The following is a 12,331-nucleotide window of genomic DNA, read 5'->3' on the forward strand; positions in this document are numbered from 1 at the left end:
AAGAGGAAGGACTCTTGCTAAAATGCTCAATCCCTATCCAGAAAGGCAAAGAGGATGGACATCAGAAGAAGGAGAAAAGAGGGAACAAGACAGGAGCCTGACACAGACGACCTCTGAAAGGCTCTGCCCTGCAGAGTATCAAAGCAGATGCTGAGACTTATGGCCAACTGTTGGGCAGAGTGCAGGAAATCTTAAGAAAGAAGTGGGAAACAGTAAGATCTGGAGAGGACAGGAACTGCACAAGGAGACAAAAGAACCAAAAAATCTGAGCACAGGGGTCTTTCTTGAGACTGATACTCCAACCAAGGACCATGCATGGAGATAACCTAAGACCCCTGCACAGATGTAGCTCATTGCAGTTCAGTGTCCAAGTGAGTTCCATAGTAATAGGAACAGGGACTGTCTCTGACATGAAATGATTGGCCTGCTCTTTAATTACCTCCCCCTAAGGAGGAAGCAGCCTTACAAGGCCACAGAAGAAGACAATGCAGCCACTCCTGATGAGACCTAATTGACTAGGATCAGAAGGAAGGAAAAGAAGTCCTACCCTATCAGTGGACTTGGGGAAGGGCATGCATTCGGGGCGGGGGAGGGATTGGGATTCGAAGAGGGAGGGAACCACAGCAGGGATACAAAGTGAATAAAGTGTAATTAATAAAGAATTAAAAAAAAAAACACTTCCAACAACAAAAAAAAGATATTTACAAACCTGGTTCATCATAGTCTTGGTGTGTTACTTCCTCTGCAAAAACAATAAATAAATAAAAATAAAAATAAGATTTAAGACAAAATAAATATTAAACAAAATATTAAAGCTTATAGCTAAAGAAAAAAAGAAACAAACAAATATTAAAAATATTATGTTAAACACAGATTCCTAATTAATATTGAGATTACAAATGTGTCTCTGCCCAAAAGGAATGAATGTAATACAAAGAAATTTTGTTTTCATAAATATTCTTACTAATAATCTATAAGACGTTAGCAATGGGAGTTAGCAGCCTGCTTTGCCACAGTGGTGTTGCCAGTAGATGAGACAGAGGCATGTAATATTCTTTTAATAAACTAACGTTGGTATAGGAGAAAAAGTCCTTCAAAGTTGCATCTCTAGTCTTTGAAAGAAAAAGCCACCAAATAAAGACAGTAACAGATGACTTAGGAGTGAATGTCAATGCTCATCAAGTACCTGTGCCTGGCTGCAGCCCGTCAGCCTCTGTTACTGCCTCACCGGGATCTAAAAGAAAAAAGGGAAAGGAGTTGACAATTAACAAACAGCATACACATCACAGACGCCACTCTCAAAGAGTCACAATTGACTCTAACCTGCAGCATCTTGTAAGATAGATACTATGGTGGTTTCAATATAAAATGTCCCCAAAGGCTCCTGTGTTGGAGGCTTTGACCCCAGTCAGTGGCACTATTCAGAGGTGAATGAATCATAAAGTATTAACCTCACCAGTGGATTAATCCATCAATGAATTCATAGTTGAATGGCGTGTTAGGAGGTGGGGACTTATTGGAGAAAATAGGTCATTGTGTCACTGGAGGGTTTGTCTTTGAATATACCTTGATCTCCCTGACCAGGCTTTTTGGAGGAGCCTCGCTCTGCTCCTGCATCAGCTCTGCGTAATATTCTGCTTTGCCTCAGGTTCAAAGCAGTGGAGCCAGTAAACCCCAAGTGAAATATATGGTTCTGGGCTGGGAAGTAGCCCATCAGTAGAGTGCTTGCCTAGAATTTAGGTGGCCCTGGGTTCAAAGCCCAGTATCACCAAAAAGAAAAAACAATAACAATAATCTGATTCTTCGAGCTGAGAGAATTCATCCCCCCTTGGTTTGATCCTGCTATCCCACTCCAGATATATGCCTTGAAAAACGTAAGTTTGTATACAATGAGACACCTGTACATCTATGTCTGCTGTGACCCTATTTACAAGCGCTGAATCATGGAATCAGCCTGGGTGTCCTTCAGCAAATGAACAGATATAGACAATGTGGTATGAATAAAAACATGTTTTACTTAGCCATAAAGAAAAAAAACTATGTCATGTAAATGGATTGAACTGAAGATCAAGTTAAGTGAAGTAAACTAGAATCAGAAAGACAAATGTTTTCTTTCCTATAAAAACTCTGTGTGTGTGTGTGTGTGTGTGTGTGTGTGTGTGTGTTGTTTTTTCAAGACAGGGTTTCTCTGTGTAGCCTTGGCTGTCCTAGACTCACTTTGTAGATCAGGCTGGCCTCAAACTCACAGAGATCCCCCTGCCTCTGCCACCCAGAGTGCTGGGATTAAAGGCGTGCACCACCACACCCATCTGAACACTATATTTTAAAAAGGGCAGGAGAAGAAGGGGAGGGAAAGCAAAAGAAAAAAAAAAAAAAGACAAAACACAATAGTGGAAGTGGAACTATTTAAGAAAATGAAGAGACTCAGAATGATGGGGGAAGCTGGAGAAGCTACATGGCAGGATGATTGTAAATATATAATGTACACGATATAAATGTATGAAAAGATTATAACGAAAGCCTTTCTGTTAATAAAACTAAAATCTTTTGTCCTCTCTCAGGTATTTTGCCACAGCAATAAAAACTAATGCATGCACTACTCTTCTCGTTTAATAAAATTTAACATATAACAAGTCCCACAACTTGGTGTCTAGTTACAAAGACAGTAAAGAACAGACTAAGGTCTGCACCCCCTCCTGACTCTACGGCATCACACTCTCTTCCATTTCCAGTATCCCTTAGAACAAAAAATAATCTCAGTGGTGGTTGAACAAAGGCACCCTTTTCTCTTCATTTACCTTGTAAAGTATCTGTGTAAAACTCTGTCATCTGGGGAATACAAACGACTGCAAGTATTACAAGACCTCTGTGGGAGACCAGAGGAAACCATTTACCCTGACTTGAACCTTTTCTATTTACAACTCCCAACAGAAATCTACATTGGTAATTTTGATATTTGCAAACCTGAGTTTTCCAGTTCATTCATCAGCTCTTCCACATCGTTTGGGTGGTCTTGCGATGCTACAAATTAAGAAAGAGGAAATGTAAAATGTCTCAAATAAGGCTTTTACATGACACAAATAAGGCTTATAAATGACACCTAAAGTCAGAAAGTCACAAGTCCTATGATCTACCATGTTCACCGAGAGAACAAACATGCATGAACTCTACCTAATGCCAAATACAAAGATAAGGCAGCTTTCAACATATAATCCAGGCACAAAGCAGCAGAGGTGTGTTCTCATGTGGCACATGCCCACACACGAGGGCAGAGCACCACAGGACAGCGCAGTCAGTCCTGCTCCTTCTGTGAAGAGCACCGGCTGCCCGGGGCCTCTACCCGACTGACTGGATCCAACTCTAACAGTTTCAGTGTTTGCAGAAGTGATTCCCACCCTAAAGGCCACGCAACACTACCAAGAAGGGAGGCTTAAATTCAGTAGAGTCATTTTCTCTGATACTACGAAAACGGGCCCACACAGGCTCTGTGAATCCATCTTGAACACAGCCACGCTTTCTGGGGGCCCGTGACATGCAAGAGAACACGACAGAGATATTTCACTGACTTCACAATGTAAGGCTATAAATCATGCATGTGTGTCGTTTTGTTTTGTTTCTTTCTCTTTCTCTTGTTTTGTCTGAGACAGGTCTTACTTTACAGTCCCAGCTGGTCTCAAAACAGCGGCAATTCTCTTCCCTCTGCCGGATGCTGGAATTATAGGTGTGAGGCACCATGCCCAGCTTGTTTTTCTTGTTGTTAATGCTGTTTTGTATGTGTGTGTGTGTGTGTATGTGTGTGTGTGTGCATGTGTGTGTATTTTGACAAGGTCTCACTATATAACCGAAGGGAGTTTTGTGTATTCCTTTCCTGCATCCACTTTTCTAGTGTAAAATTATAGGTACCAAATGCAGTTTCCTAATGTAGACAGAATAATTATACTACTTGAGGGTTATATTCAGGAAATGAATATATATACACATAACATTATTAGCTATATGTCATATGATACATTAGATATTTTAAAATTGTTAGTAAGTAGTATTTTATTTATTATCTCATGATGCAGTTAGAAGCAGGCTCACTTTAATTAATAAAGACTAATAACATCTCACCTGCCTCTTCCATATGGTAACTATCTTCAGCCTCTGAAAAAAAAAAAAACAAAAAACAACATTGGGTTGATATTACCACTCTCACACATGCTATACATATAGGCTGTATATCTATATGTCTATTTTGAAAGCTAATTCAAACACGTATCGTTCATTTTACTATAAAAGAATCAAAATAAACCATCGAAATATCACGTCTGTATGATTTTATCACTATACTTCATACCACATGATCTCATACGTTCTCTTGCCAACAGTTCTACAGTGTTGACGCACACCAAAATCTGGGATAAAGAGCGAAGGCAATTCACGTGGTGACCCGCAGGGACAAAGGAATGTTTGTTCGCTGAACGCAGGAATGGTGCCAATTGCTAACGCATTTCACATTCCTTTGTGGCATTCTGTTTATTAGCTTTGTCCCACTGTTTTCTAGAGTGAAAATTCACATCTACAGGTGAAAACACGAAACGAGAATGGAAGCGAGCTGGCACGTTTGCAAAGCTAAAAGGATAGGCCTTTGTCTTTTTTAATTGGTTGGTTGGTTTTGTTATTTTGCTTTCAGACAAGGTGGCAACGGCTGGTGTGGACCTTTCTACAGGGACCGGGCTGGCTTACAACTCAGAAATCCACTTGCCTCTGCCTCCTGAGGGCTGGGATTAAAAGCCTGTACCACCACACCTGGCTAAGATTTGTTTTTGAAACAGGGTCTCACCATCCAGCCTGGCTTCCAACTCATCGATTGGAAGCACCACACCTGCTCAGAAAATGTCTGGGTCACTGAGCTCATATACTCAATATATGAGTATGCAAATGCCACCATTTGATGGTCACACTGCGACCTTTGTGTATTTTATTCAGATATTTTTTGACAATTTTGTACATATACAGAATGTGTTCTGATCACATTTGCCCTCCATCACCTTTTCTTCATCCCCTCAACTCCCTCTGGATCCCTTCTTTCCAAAAAAATCCACCCCACACTTCCTTAACTGTTTTTTTCATGATTTAACCTTTCTATATTTTACTAAACAGATATAGGAGGTGGAAATATTTTTAATCTCTAAAGACTTTCAATGATAAAATTTTTTTCCTTCAAGATTTAATCAGCTTTATCAAGGATTATATTAGAAAACAGGGTTTCTTTGACTTGGACTTCTTAGAAGCGCTTCTCCCTGCCCAAAGCTGAACCTCCTAACCTTATTGATAATAATCCTCCCTGCTTCAAACGATATCAGATCCATGTAGATTGCAATTTGCTGGATAAGCGGTACCTCAGTGAAAACTGTGAGTCCCTGTAAACCATGCTGAGCCATGACAAGAGAGCTAAGCATAGCACCATGGAAATGAGGATACCATTGCTTGTACATCTTTACTCAGGAATTAGAAACATGTTCCTACGGAAATCATGACACAAATGATGAGTTTGGAAGCTCTCACCTGTGTTCATCAACAGCTATCCTTTATGCATCATGAGCTGAAATCAGATGTAATGCCCAAAAGCACTCTGATTTGCGTTTTTGACACACAAAAATATATACGATATACATTTCTGATAGCTGGTGTGTATGCTACCCATCCCCACCATCACTTTTTCTACAGAGAATAATACCTCTTCTGCTCTAAGCAGGCTTGGATAAAGTTTCCAGAAACTCTTACACAGAAGTAGCTAGTACTGGTAAGGAAGTGTTCCAGCGTATTATGTCAGAGGTGTACATGCTTTGATGTTTTGGGACTTGCAGGTTCCACAACTACTTAGCAGCTGGTTTTGTAAGTAGAGGCTCATGGAAACACAGTCATGTTTATACATAATCAGTTACAGCTGATGATTGTCTTTGCACTGCAGTAACAGCTGAGTGTTCTAGAAGGTAGTGAATCCCCCACTAGTTGAGAACGCTCGCTCCCTGGCTATTTACAAAAGACTGTCTCGGGACATGCTGCGGGAGCCACAAATTGCACTCTGCCCAGGGTAGGGAAACAGGGTGGTTAGAACAAAGCCAGGGAGAGGGCAAGTGGGGTTTGTGACTTGAACTTCATGTGACACTTGGCACCAGATGGGGCGATACTACCAAAGCATCACACTCATATTATCAGAAATCCACTTACCAATGAGTTCTCTTCAGGCTTTGAAACGAATCAGGTTTGCTCTAGAGAAAAATTCATTCACTTTGAAGCACTAAGCTTCATGCTCAGAATATTTAAATAAAATTTAATATTGCTCTTAAAGGAATTTTAGAAAAGTTTTAATGATTACACTATAAACTATCAACTATTTTAAAACAAATGTGTTCTACCTTCATGAACCGTCCCCGGTTCCAGGGCCTCGAATGTGTCCTCTCTGTCAATCACTGTGAGGAAGTCCTCAACCTCGGGCTGTGGCTCTCCTCCTGGCCCGTCTGCTTCGAGCTGCAGGTCTTCAGCAAGGAGAAATAGAGTGGTCAAGGGGGACAGTGAGAGCCACAGCAGCGGCCAACCTAGACAGGCCCATCTGCAGCCACCCCACAAGACTCTGCCGTTGTCCCCTCTAAAGCTAGTTTCTCACTCTGTCCAATGCCACTCTTGTCTGAAAGTCGCTTCTCATTATGGTGTGAACTCATGGAGGACAGGCACCTCATAACGAGGCTCATGCCGCATACAAAGCAGGCAGAACCATGACTAGCCAATGGAGATGCTCCTAGATATGAGGAATGAGTGAGTGAATTCATTATTAATACACACATCTCTTTTATAACCCCCGAGTCAGAGAAAAAAAAGTCACATCAAGCCCTTTTATTGAGAATTGTCACATTCCACGTAGCAACTGTAATTGACAACTCAAATGTTTTAATGTGGAGAGCAGCTGGTTGCCTCATAACTCACATTGCTACACCCCAGATACTGACCTGGGCTCCTGAACTGACCTGGGCTTGGCTTTTTAGTTAGCAGAGATATGAAGTTCTTTGCTGAATTGTTTAGGATATACTAAGTGAATATGCTACAGTATTCCATTTCCATATAGTTTGGACTGTGACCCTGCCCTCAAATTACCGCACAACAATCTGCATGGCTTCTAGCAGATTACTTTTTGTAAAGACTGTCCCAGTTGAAGAGCATGAATGAGCTGGACTCGTCTGTATTTGGGAATCTGGAGTCTCAGAAAGCAGGTTCTAGGTTTAGGGTCTACACCAGTTGTTTGAGTGTAGACAAATTACCTACTCCATGCCTGAGATTGCCTTCCATGAAACTGGAATAAAATTATCTATTTATATCACTGATAAGAGGATGAAAATACTTAGAAATATGCCTGGTTCATCATAAGTATCTAGCTGTGGTCATTAGCATTATAATTACTATAGAAACAACATGATTCTTTTTACTGCTATTGATCTACCCCCATGACCACAGGAAGTCCTCTTTGGTTATTCTGCATCGTGTGGCATGGTGATGCCTGGTCTCACTGAGTCATATAGACCGCTTGGTGTAGAGGCTTTTATAGAAGTCACCCCTTATCTGCAGTTTTGTTTTCTGCAAAATTTCATTAGTCTGGGGCCAACCACAATATGAAACCAGGAATAAACAGTTCCTAAGTTTTGAAATGTGTGCAATTCCATCCTCACCTCTCTCCATCCTACCTGGGATATGAACCACCCTTCAGTCCAGGCTCATCAACACTGTAAACTCAACCTGCCCCACTAGTCACCTAGCAACTGTGTATCATCAGATTTAGTGGCAGTTTCAGTATTTATGGTACAAGCACCCTTACTTAATTTAACAGCTCCAAAGACAATAGTGATGTTGGTTATGCCACGGAATAATACCCAAACCATGTTTTTTATAATTGATTTTTTAAAAGAAAGAAAAGACATGTGAAGTAGCTATAAAATCTTCATATTGAGAAACAAATCATGCTAACTTTGCTATTGTAGCTTTAACAGCAGAAGTTAGAGCCAGGGTATATGGTAAAGATGAGGGGGCAGGGTCCAGTCATAGGGCAGGGTTCCGTACTATTCTGTTCTCACAGATTCCAACGGTTCTCAGAGAGTTGTAGGAGGATTCACGGGATCTGCTTTCCACATCTTCACCACCGCCTGCTCTAGAGTTTCTCCTTCTTTCAGATCCGCTCCTTACCAAATCCCCTTGTACTGGGAACTGTGTGGCTCTCAACTGAGCACAATCCTCCCTTCATCCCCTCTAGAGCGGTTTCATGACTTGCATCACCACCAGCCAGCACCGCTCTTCAATGGACATGCCATTGTTCTCAGTACAGAAACCAATGCAAGCACTGTCCAGTGGCTTTGAGTCTACTGCTCAGCCAGTGTCGGCCAGGCATGAGGAAAGGAGAACACATTCCGGGGGCCCACCACACTAGGTACTGCCAACCCTCTGTGCTGTTGCTCTTCCCCCATATGGCTCATGCTACCATCCAACTCTGAAAGACGAGGGACTTCGCTCAAGCCACACAGCTAATACATGGCAGGTGTGGGGTAGCAATGAAGTTCATGACAGTAGGCCCAAGGAGGCCATCTCGGTGTGATGAGATGTAAAGATGGGAGAGGGATGAGAAACACACCCAAGCAGACGACACAGCAGATCACATACGATGGAATTATTACGAGACAGTCAGCTGTGCTGCGTGAAAAGGCATAACGGAGAAGGCCACGTGTGATGCAGAGTAGAGAAGATATAACAGAAACCGACCTAGACGGATGTCACTGAAGGACCATGGCAAGGGGCAACAGGCATAGCTAAAGGCACAAGAGTCAGAAGACATGTTAAAAACAACTCAGGCAGGGCTTACTGCTTAGAAGAGCGAAGAAATCAGAGCAATCTGGGGAGATTTTAGCTTGCGCCCCTACACACCTGGCATACTCATTAACGGAAGCATGAAAAGCTCAAGCAAGAGCTAACAGGGAAGGGCTAATGAGAGCTGTGAGACTTCACTGGGAAGGAGGAAAGCCTGTGCTGGGCACAGCTGCCAGCTGAGTCACCAATGGCGTACCCAAATGGAGCTGTAACAGGTACAACAAGGGCAAGCCTTTGGTGGCACCTACAGAGTAGCCACACATAACTGATGTCTGAAGCCATGTGTCATGGTCCACGGAGAAAGCCTCTCTAAGGACATAAAACAGAACCAAGAGAGCGAGGCAGGGAACGTGGCTCTCGGATAGATTCTTTCCTCTTCCGGTTCACTGTTCAGCATACACACCTTAGATACAGGGCTGTTCTGACAAGCACCCGAGGCTGTACCTTTCCACTCTTCCATACCCACCCTTGCACTCTTCCACACCCACCCACTGACCTTCTTGTGCCATTCTGACTTCATATTCCGTCTCTCTGCTGCACGCAGGTATAGAGGATGACTCCCACGGATGAAGGACAACTCCAAGACAAGCAGCCAGAGACAAGCCACTCCATGCCTACTCTCCCATTTATTCTGCCTTGAATTATTATTTATCTTCACTTAGTCCAATGGTTTTTAAATTAAATATGTCCATAAAGCTCCTTCACAGTGAGGTGGGATTTTGGAAAGTATGTCCAGTGCCACCCCTCCCCCCAGAAATAATAGATGGTCCATAATTACTTGGAATGTAAATATAGAAACCCAACTGCTTTAGTATCTTGTGTAAAACAGAATTGAATTCATACCATGTTCTGTGTATAATGATTCCTGGAGAAGGGACTGAATTTGTTCTTTTACTTCATCTTCAACATTCTGGACTTCTAAAATAATTACAAAGCATAAATAAATAAAATAACACCCAAGTATTAATGGGAAATTCCAATACTTAAATATGGCATTTGCACACATATTAAAATGACTGCATCTGGCTGAGATGCTCTGCATTCTTTCTATCCATATGCCACTAACTCCCCTACATTGGTCACCACACTAGATACTTCAAATTGGCCTTATTTGCTCAGTAGGTGTAAACATCAAGAGACTTTCAAAAGACTTTTAAAGAAAGAAACTAATCCAGGCGTACATTTTTCTTCTAAAAGGAACTTTCTCTAAGAGCAAATGCTTTCAGTTTCTAATTAATAAAAATCCTCATTCGTGTTAGAAGAAAGCAAGGACAAGCTTTCCATAAGGAGGGGTGCTGGAAATGACCAAACACAATGCACAGGAAGCAATGTGACTAACTCCTGAGCTCCTGACAGGAGGCGGGACACCACTAGAGGAGTGAGGACCAGAATAGGTGGGATTGGCTGATTCACAAATAACGAGCACCCTGTCGGCTTCAGAAAATTGTATCTGAAAGCCAGATCCCCAGGCTCCAATAGCAATGACTCAGAAAAGTGGGCATTAACGATGAGATTCTGACAACACCATAGTCCTTATCAGATTATAAGGTGGCAATACCCCCAACATTACACAATAAGCCGTTTCTACAATGACCCTGTTGCCAGTTCACTGAGTAACAGCGCTGCACTACTTCCTGAATCGTCAAGGCAGCAAGTGAGATAATGCCACTGGCAGCGGTTACAAAGCACGTAGCTTCAGAGACAGACAGAACAAATTCAACGTTCAGGCAGGGGACAAGCTTAACACGTTATGCTAATCACTTAATAAGAGTCTTCCGAAGCATAAAGATGTTTTGTTTCACTAGTGATCCAGATGGATGTCCTGATATAATCATACAGGTCCCTAATCTCTATTCTTCCATCCCTGTCCCCCAGTGTTTGTGACACCCTCTTCACTGGACCGTTCCACGGGTGCTGAGAAAAGCATCCAATGTGATCACCTGAAGATTTCTAGCCGGGGCTTGGGGAGGGCTCTGTTCTTACGCTCGGCTCCTTACTGACTCCGAGAGCCATTGGTTGAAGACTGCAAATGGGATCCTCCCGCACTTTTCCTGACTCATCTGTTCCCTGCACTCGTTCTGAGCTAGGTGCCACCCTACTTCGCAGGCTACACATCTTTCTCCTCCTTGGGAGATGGTGCAGAGCCAGAAACTGGATTACAAGAAGCCAAAGAGCGAACAGACAATAGAGTAAAAAGGTAAGTCTACGAAGTGTGTTCCTTCAGAAGTGTGGTTCCTACAGTGAAGAGAGGGGGTCGGGGAGCTGGCGGTTAGGGGGGCATCAGAGGCTTTATTTTAATGTGTGTTAGGAGAGATGAGTAGTGACATTTGTAAAGCAGGTGGGAGGAGCCAGAGAAGGAACAACGATCCAGAGCAGCAGCAGGAGAAGAGCTGAGAGAGCAGAACGCAACTGGAAAAAGGCACTGCCAAGACCTTGAGAAGAATGAGGGCTAACCCTAAAGCAGCAGGATCCGGGGCTTACAGCCACGTGTGGAGGAGCAGAACAAAAAGGCAAAATGGGAAGCACCCGGCACAGCTCACATTCCTGCACTAGCTTAAAAACTAGACTTTTGAAAATTACGAATGTATTTATTTGGTGCCAAGTAAAATATTCAATGTTACATTCAAATATTTAAACTAAAAACCTTTTTTAGAAAGTCAGTATAGATTCTGGAGCCATATACCAATTCCACAGGCATGGGAAGGAGACAGTAAAACCTCCTTGGGTTCTGAAATGTACACATAATAAAACTTGGACTTATGTATCGTTCCTTGAACGGATGAAGCAAAGAAAATCAAATAGCGTTTATTATTCACCAGCACAATTTAGGCCGCGTGTTGTTTCCAATAAAGTGTCATACCTAGAACCTCCAATAGGTGGCGGAAGGAGACCAATTTTCGGTGGTACAGAAGCTACTATTCCATAATTAACGTCACAAGCAGAAAGTAGTGGTAACAGATTAGAATTTTATGTGCCGATTTATTAAGTCAAAGTCCCTTTACGGAAAAAACATGACTTGAAGTATGAAGCCACGGGAACAGAAACAACACGACCAGGAGGTCTGCGGGGCCGTTATATAAAAAAGATGGGAGCTCTTTATTGCGGCTGGACAACGGGCAGGCTGTGTACAGTCTGCGTCTGTTTTTCCTCTGGACGTCATACAAACGGTAAGAGAGTGCAGGAATTAGAGTCAGGACACATTTGGCTTCGGCTGTTCCTGACTGCATGGTCTCGGGCAAAGCACGACCGTTTGTGGCTCAGAACCTCGACTACATAAGTGAAAACAACCCTGTACACATACGGCCACCACAGGGTCGTTTATTATGACTTTGGAAAAGAAGAGACGGGGGCTTGTTTTAGAGACAACGTGAACACGTGGGTGAGACACGACGGCTTACTGCACAGAAACCTGCAGGCCAGGCAGCCGTGCGGAGTCTTT

At 42.7% G+C, this 12,331-nt stretch overlaps 1 protein-coding gene across 7 annotated transcripts in view; it reads right to left on the bottom strand.

The window, feature by feature from the left end:
* Asph (aspartate beta-hydroxylase) overlaps positions 1-12,331 on the bottom strand; it is a 202,511-nt gene that overhangs the window by 122,041 nt on the left and 68,139 nt on the right. For 6 of the 7 annotated variants that reach the window (XM_055603353.1, XM_055603350.1, XM_055603352.1 and 3 more), the window contains 6 exons: positions 9,736-9,810; positions 6,405-6,524; positions 4,114-4,146; positions 2,965-3,021; positions 1,187-1,234; positions 710-742 (listed from right to left, as the gene is read on the bottom strand). In XM_055603353.1, coding sequence (XP_055459328.1) covers positions 710-742; positions 1,187-1,234; positions 2,965-3,021; positions 4,114-4,146; positions 6,405-6,524; positions 9,736-9,810 — 366 coding nt within the window. The remainder of the gene's footprint in view (positions 1-709; positions 743-1,186; positions 1,235-2,964; positions 3,022-4,113; positions 4,147-6,404; positions 6,525-9,735; positions 9,811-12,331) is intronic. The other variant, XM_055603351.1, reaches the window with a different exon arrangement.

The sequence above is a fragment of the Psammomys obesus genome, unplaced genomic scaffold, assembly GCF_907164565.1.
Source record: "Psammomys obesus unplaced genomic scaffold, mPsaObe1.curated_primary_1811, whole genome shotgun sequence".
NCBI lineage: Eukaryota > Metazoa > Chordata > Mammalia > Rodentia > Muridae > Psammomys > Psammomys obesus.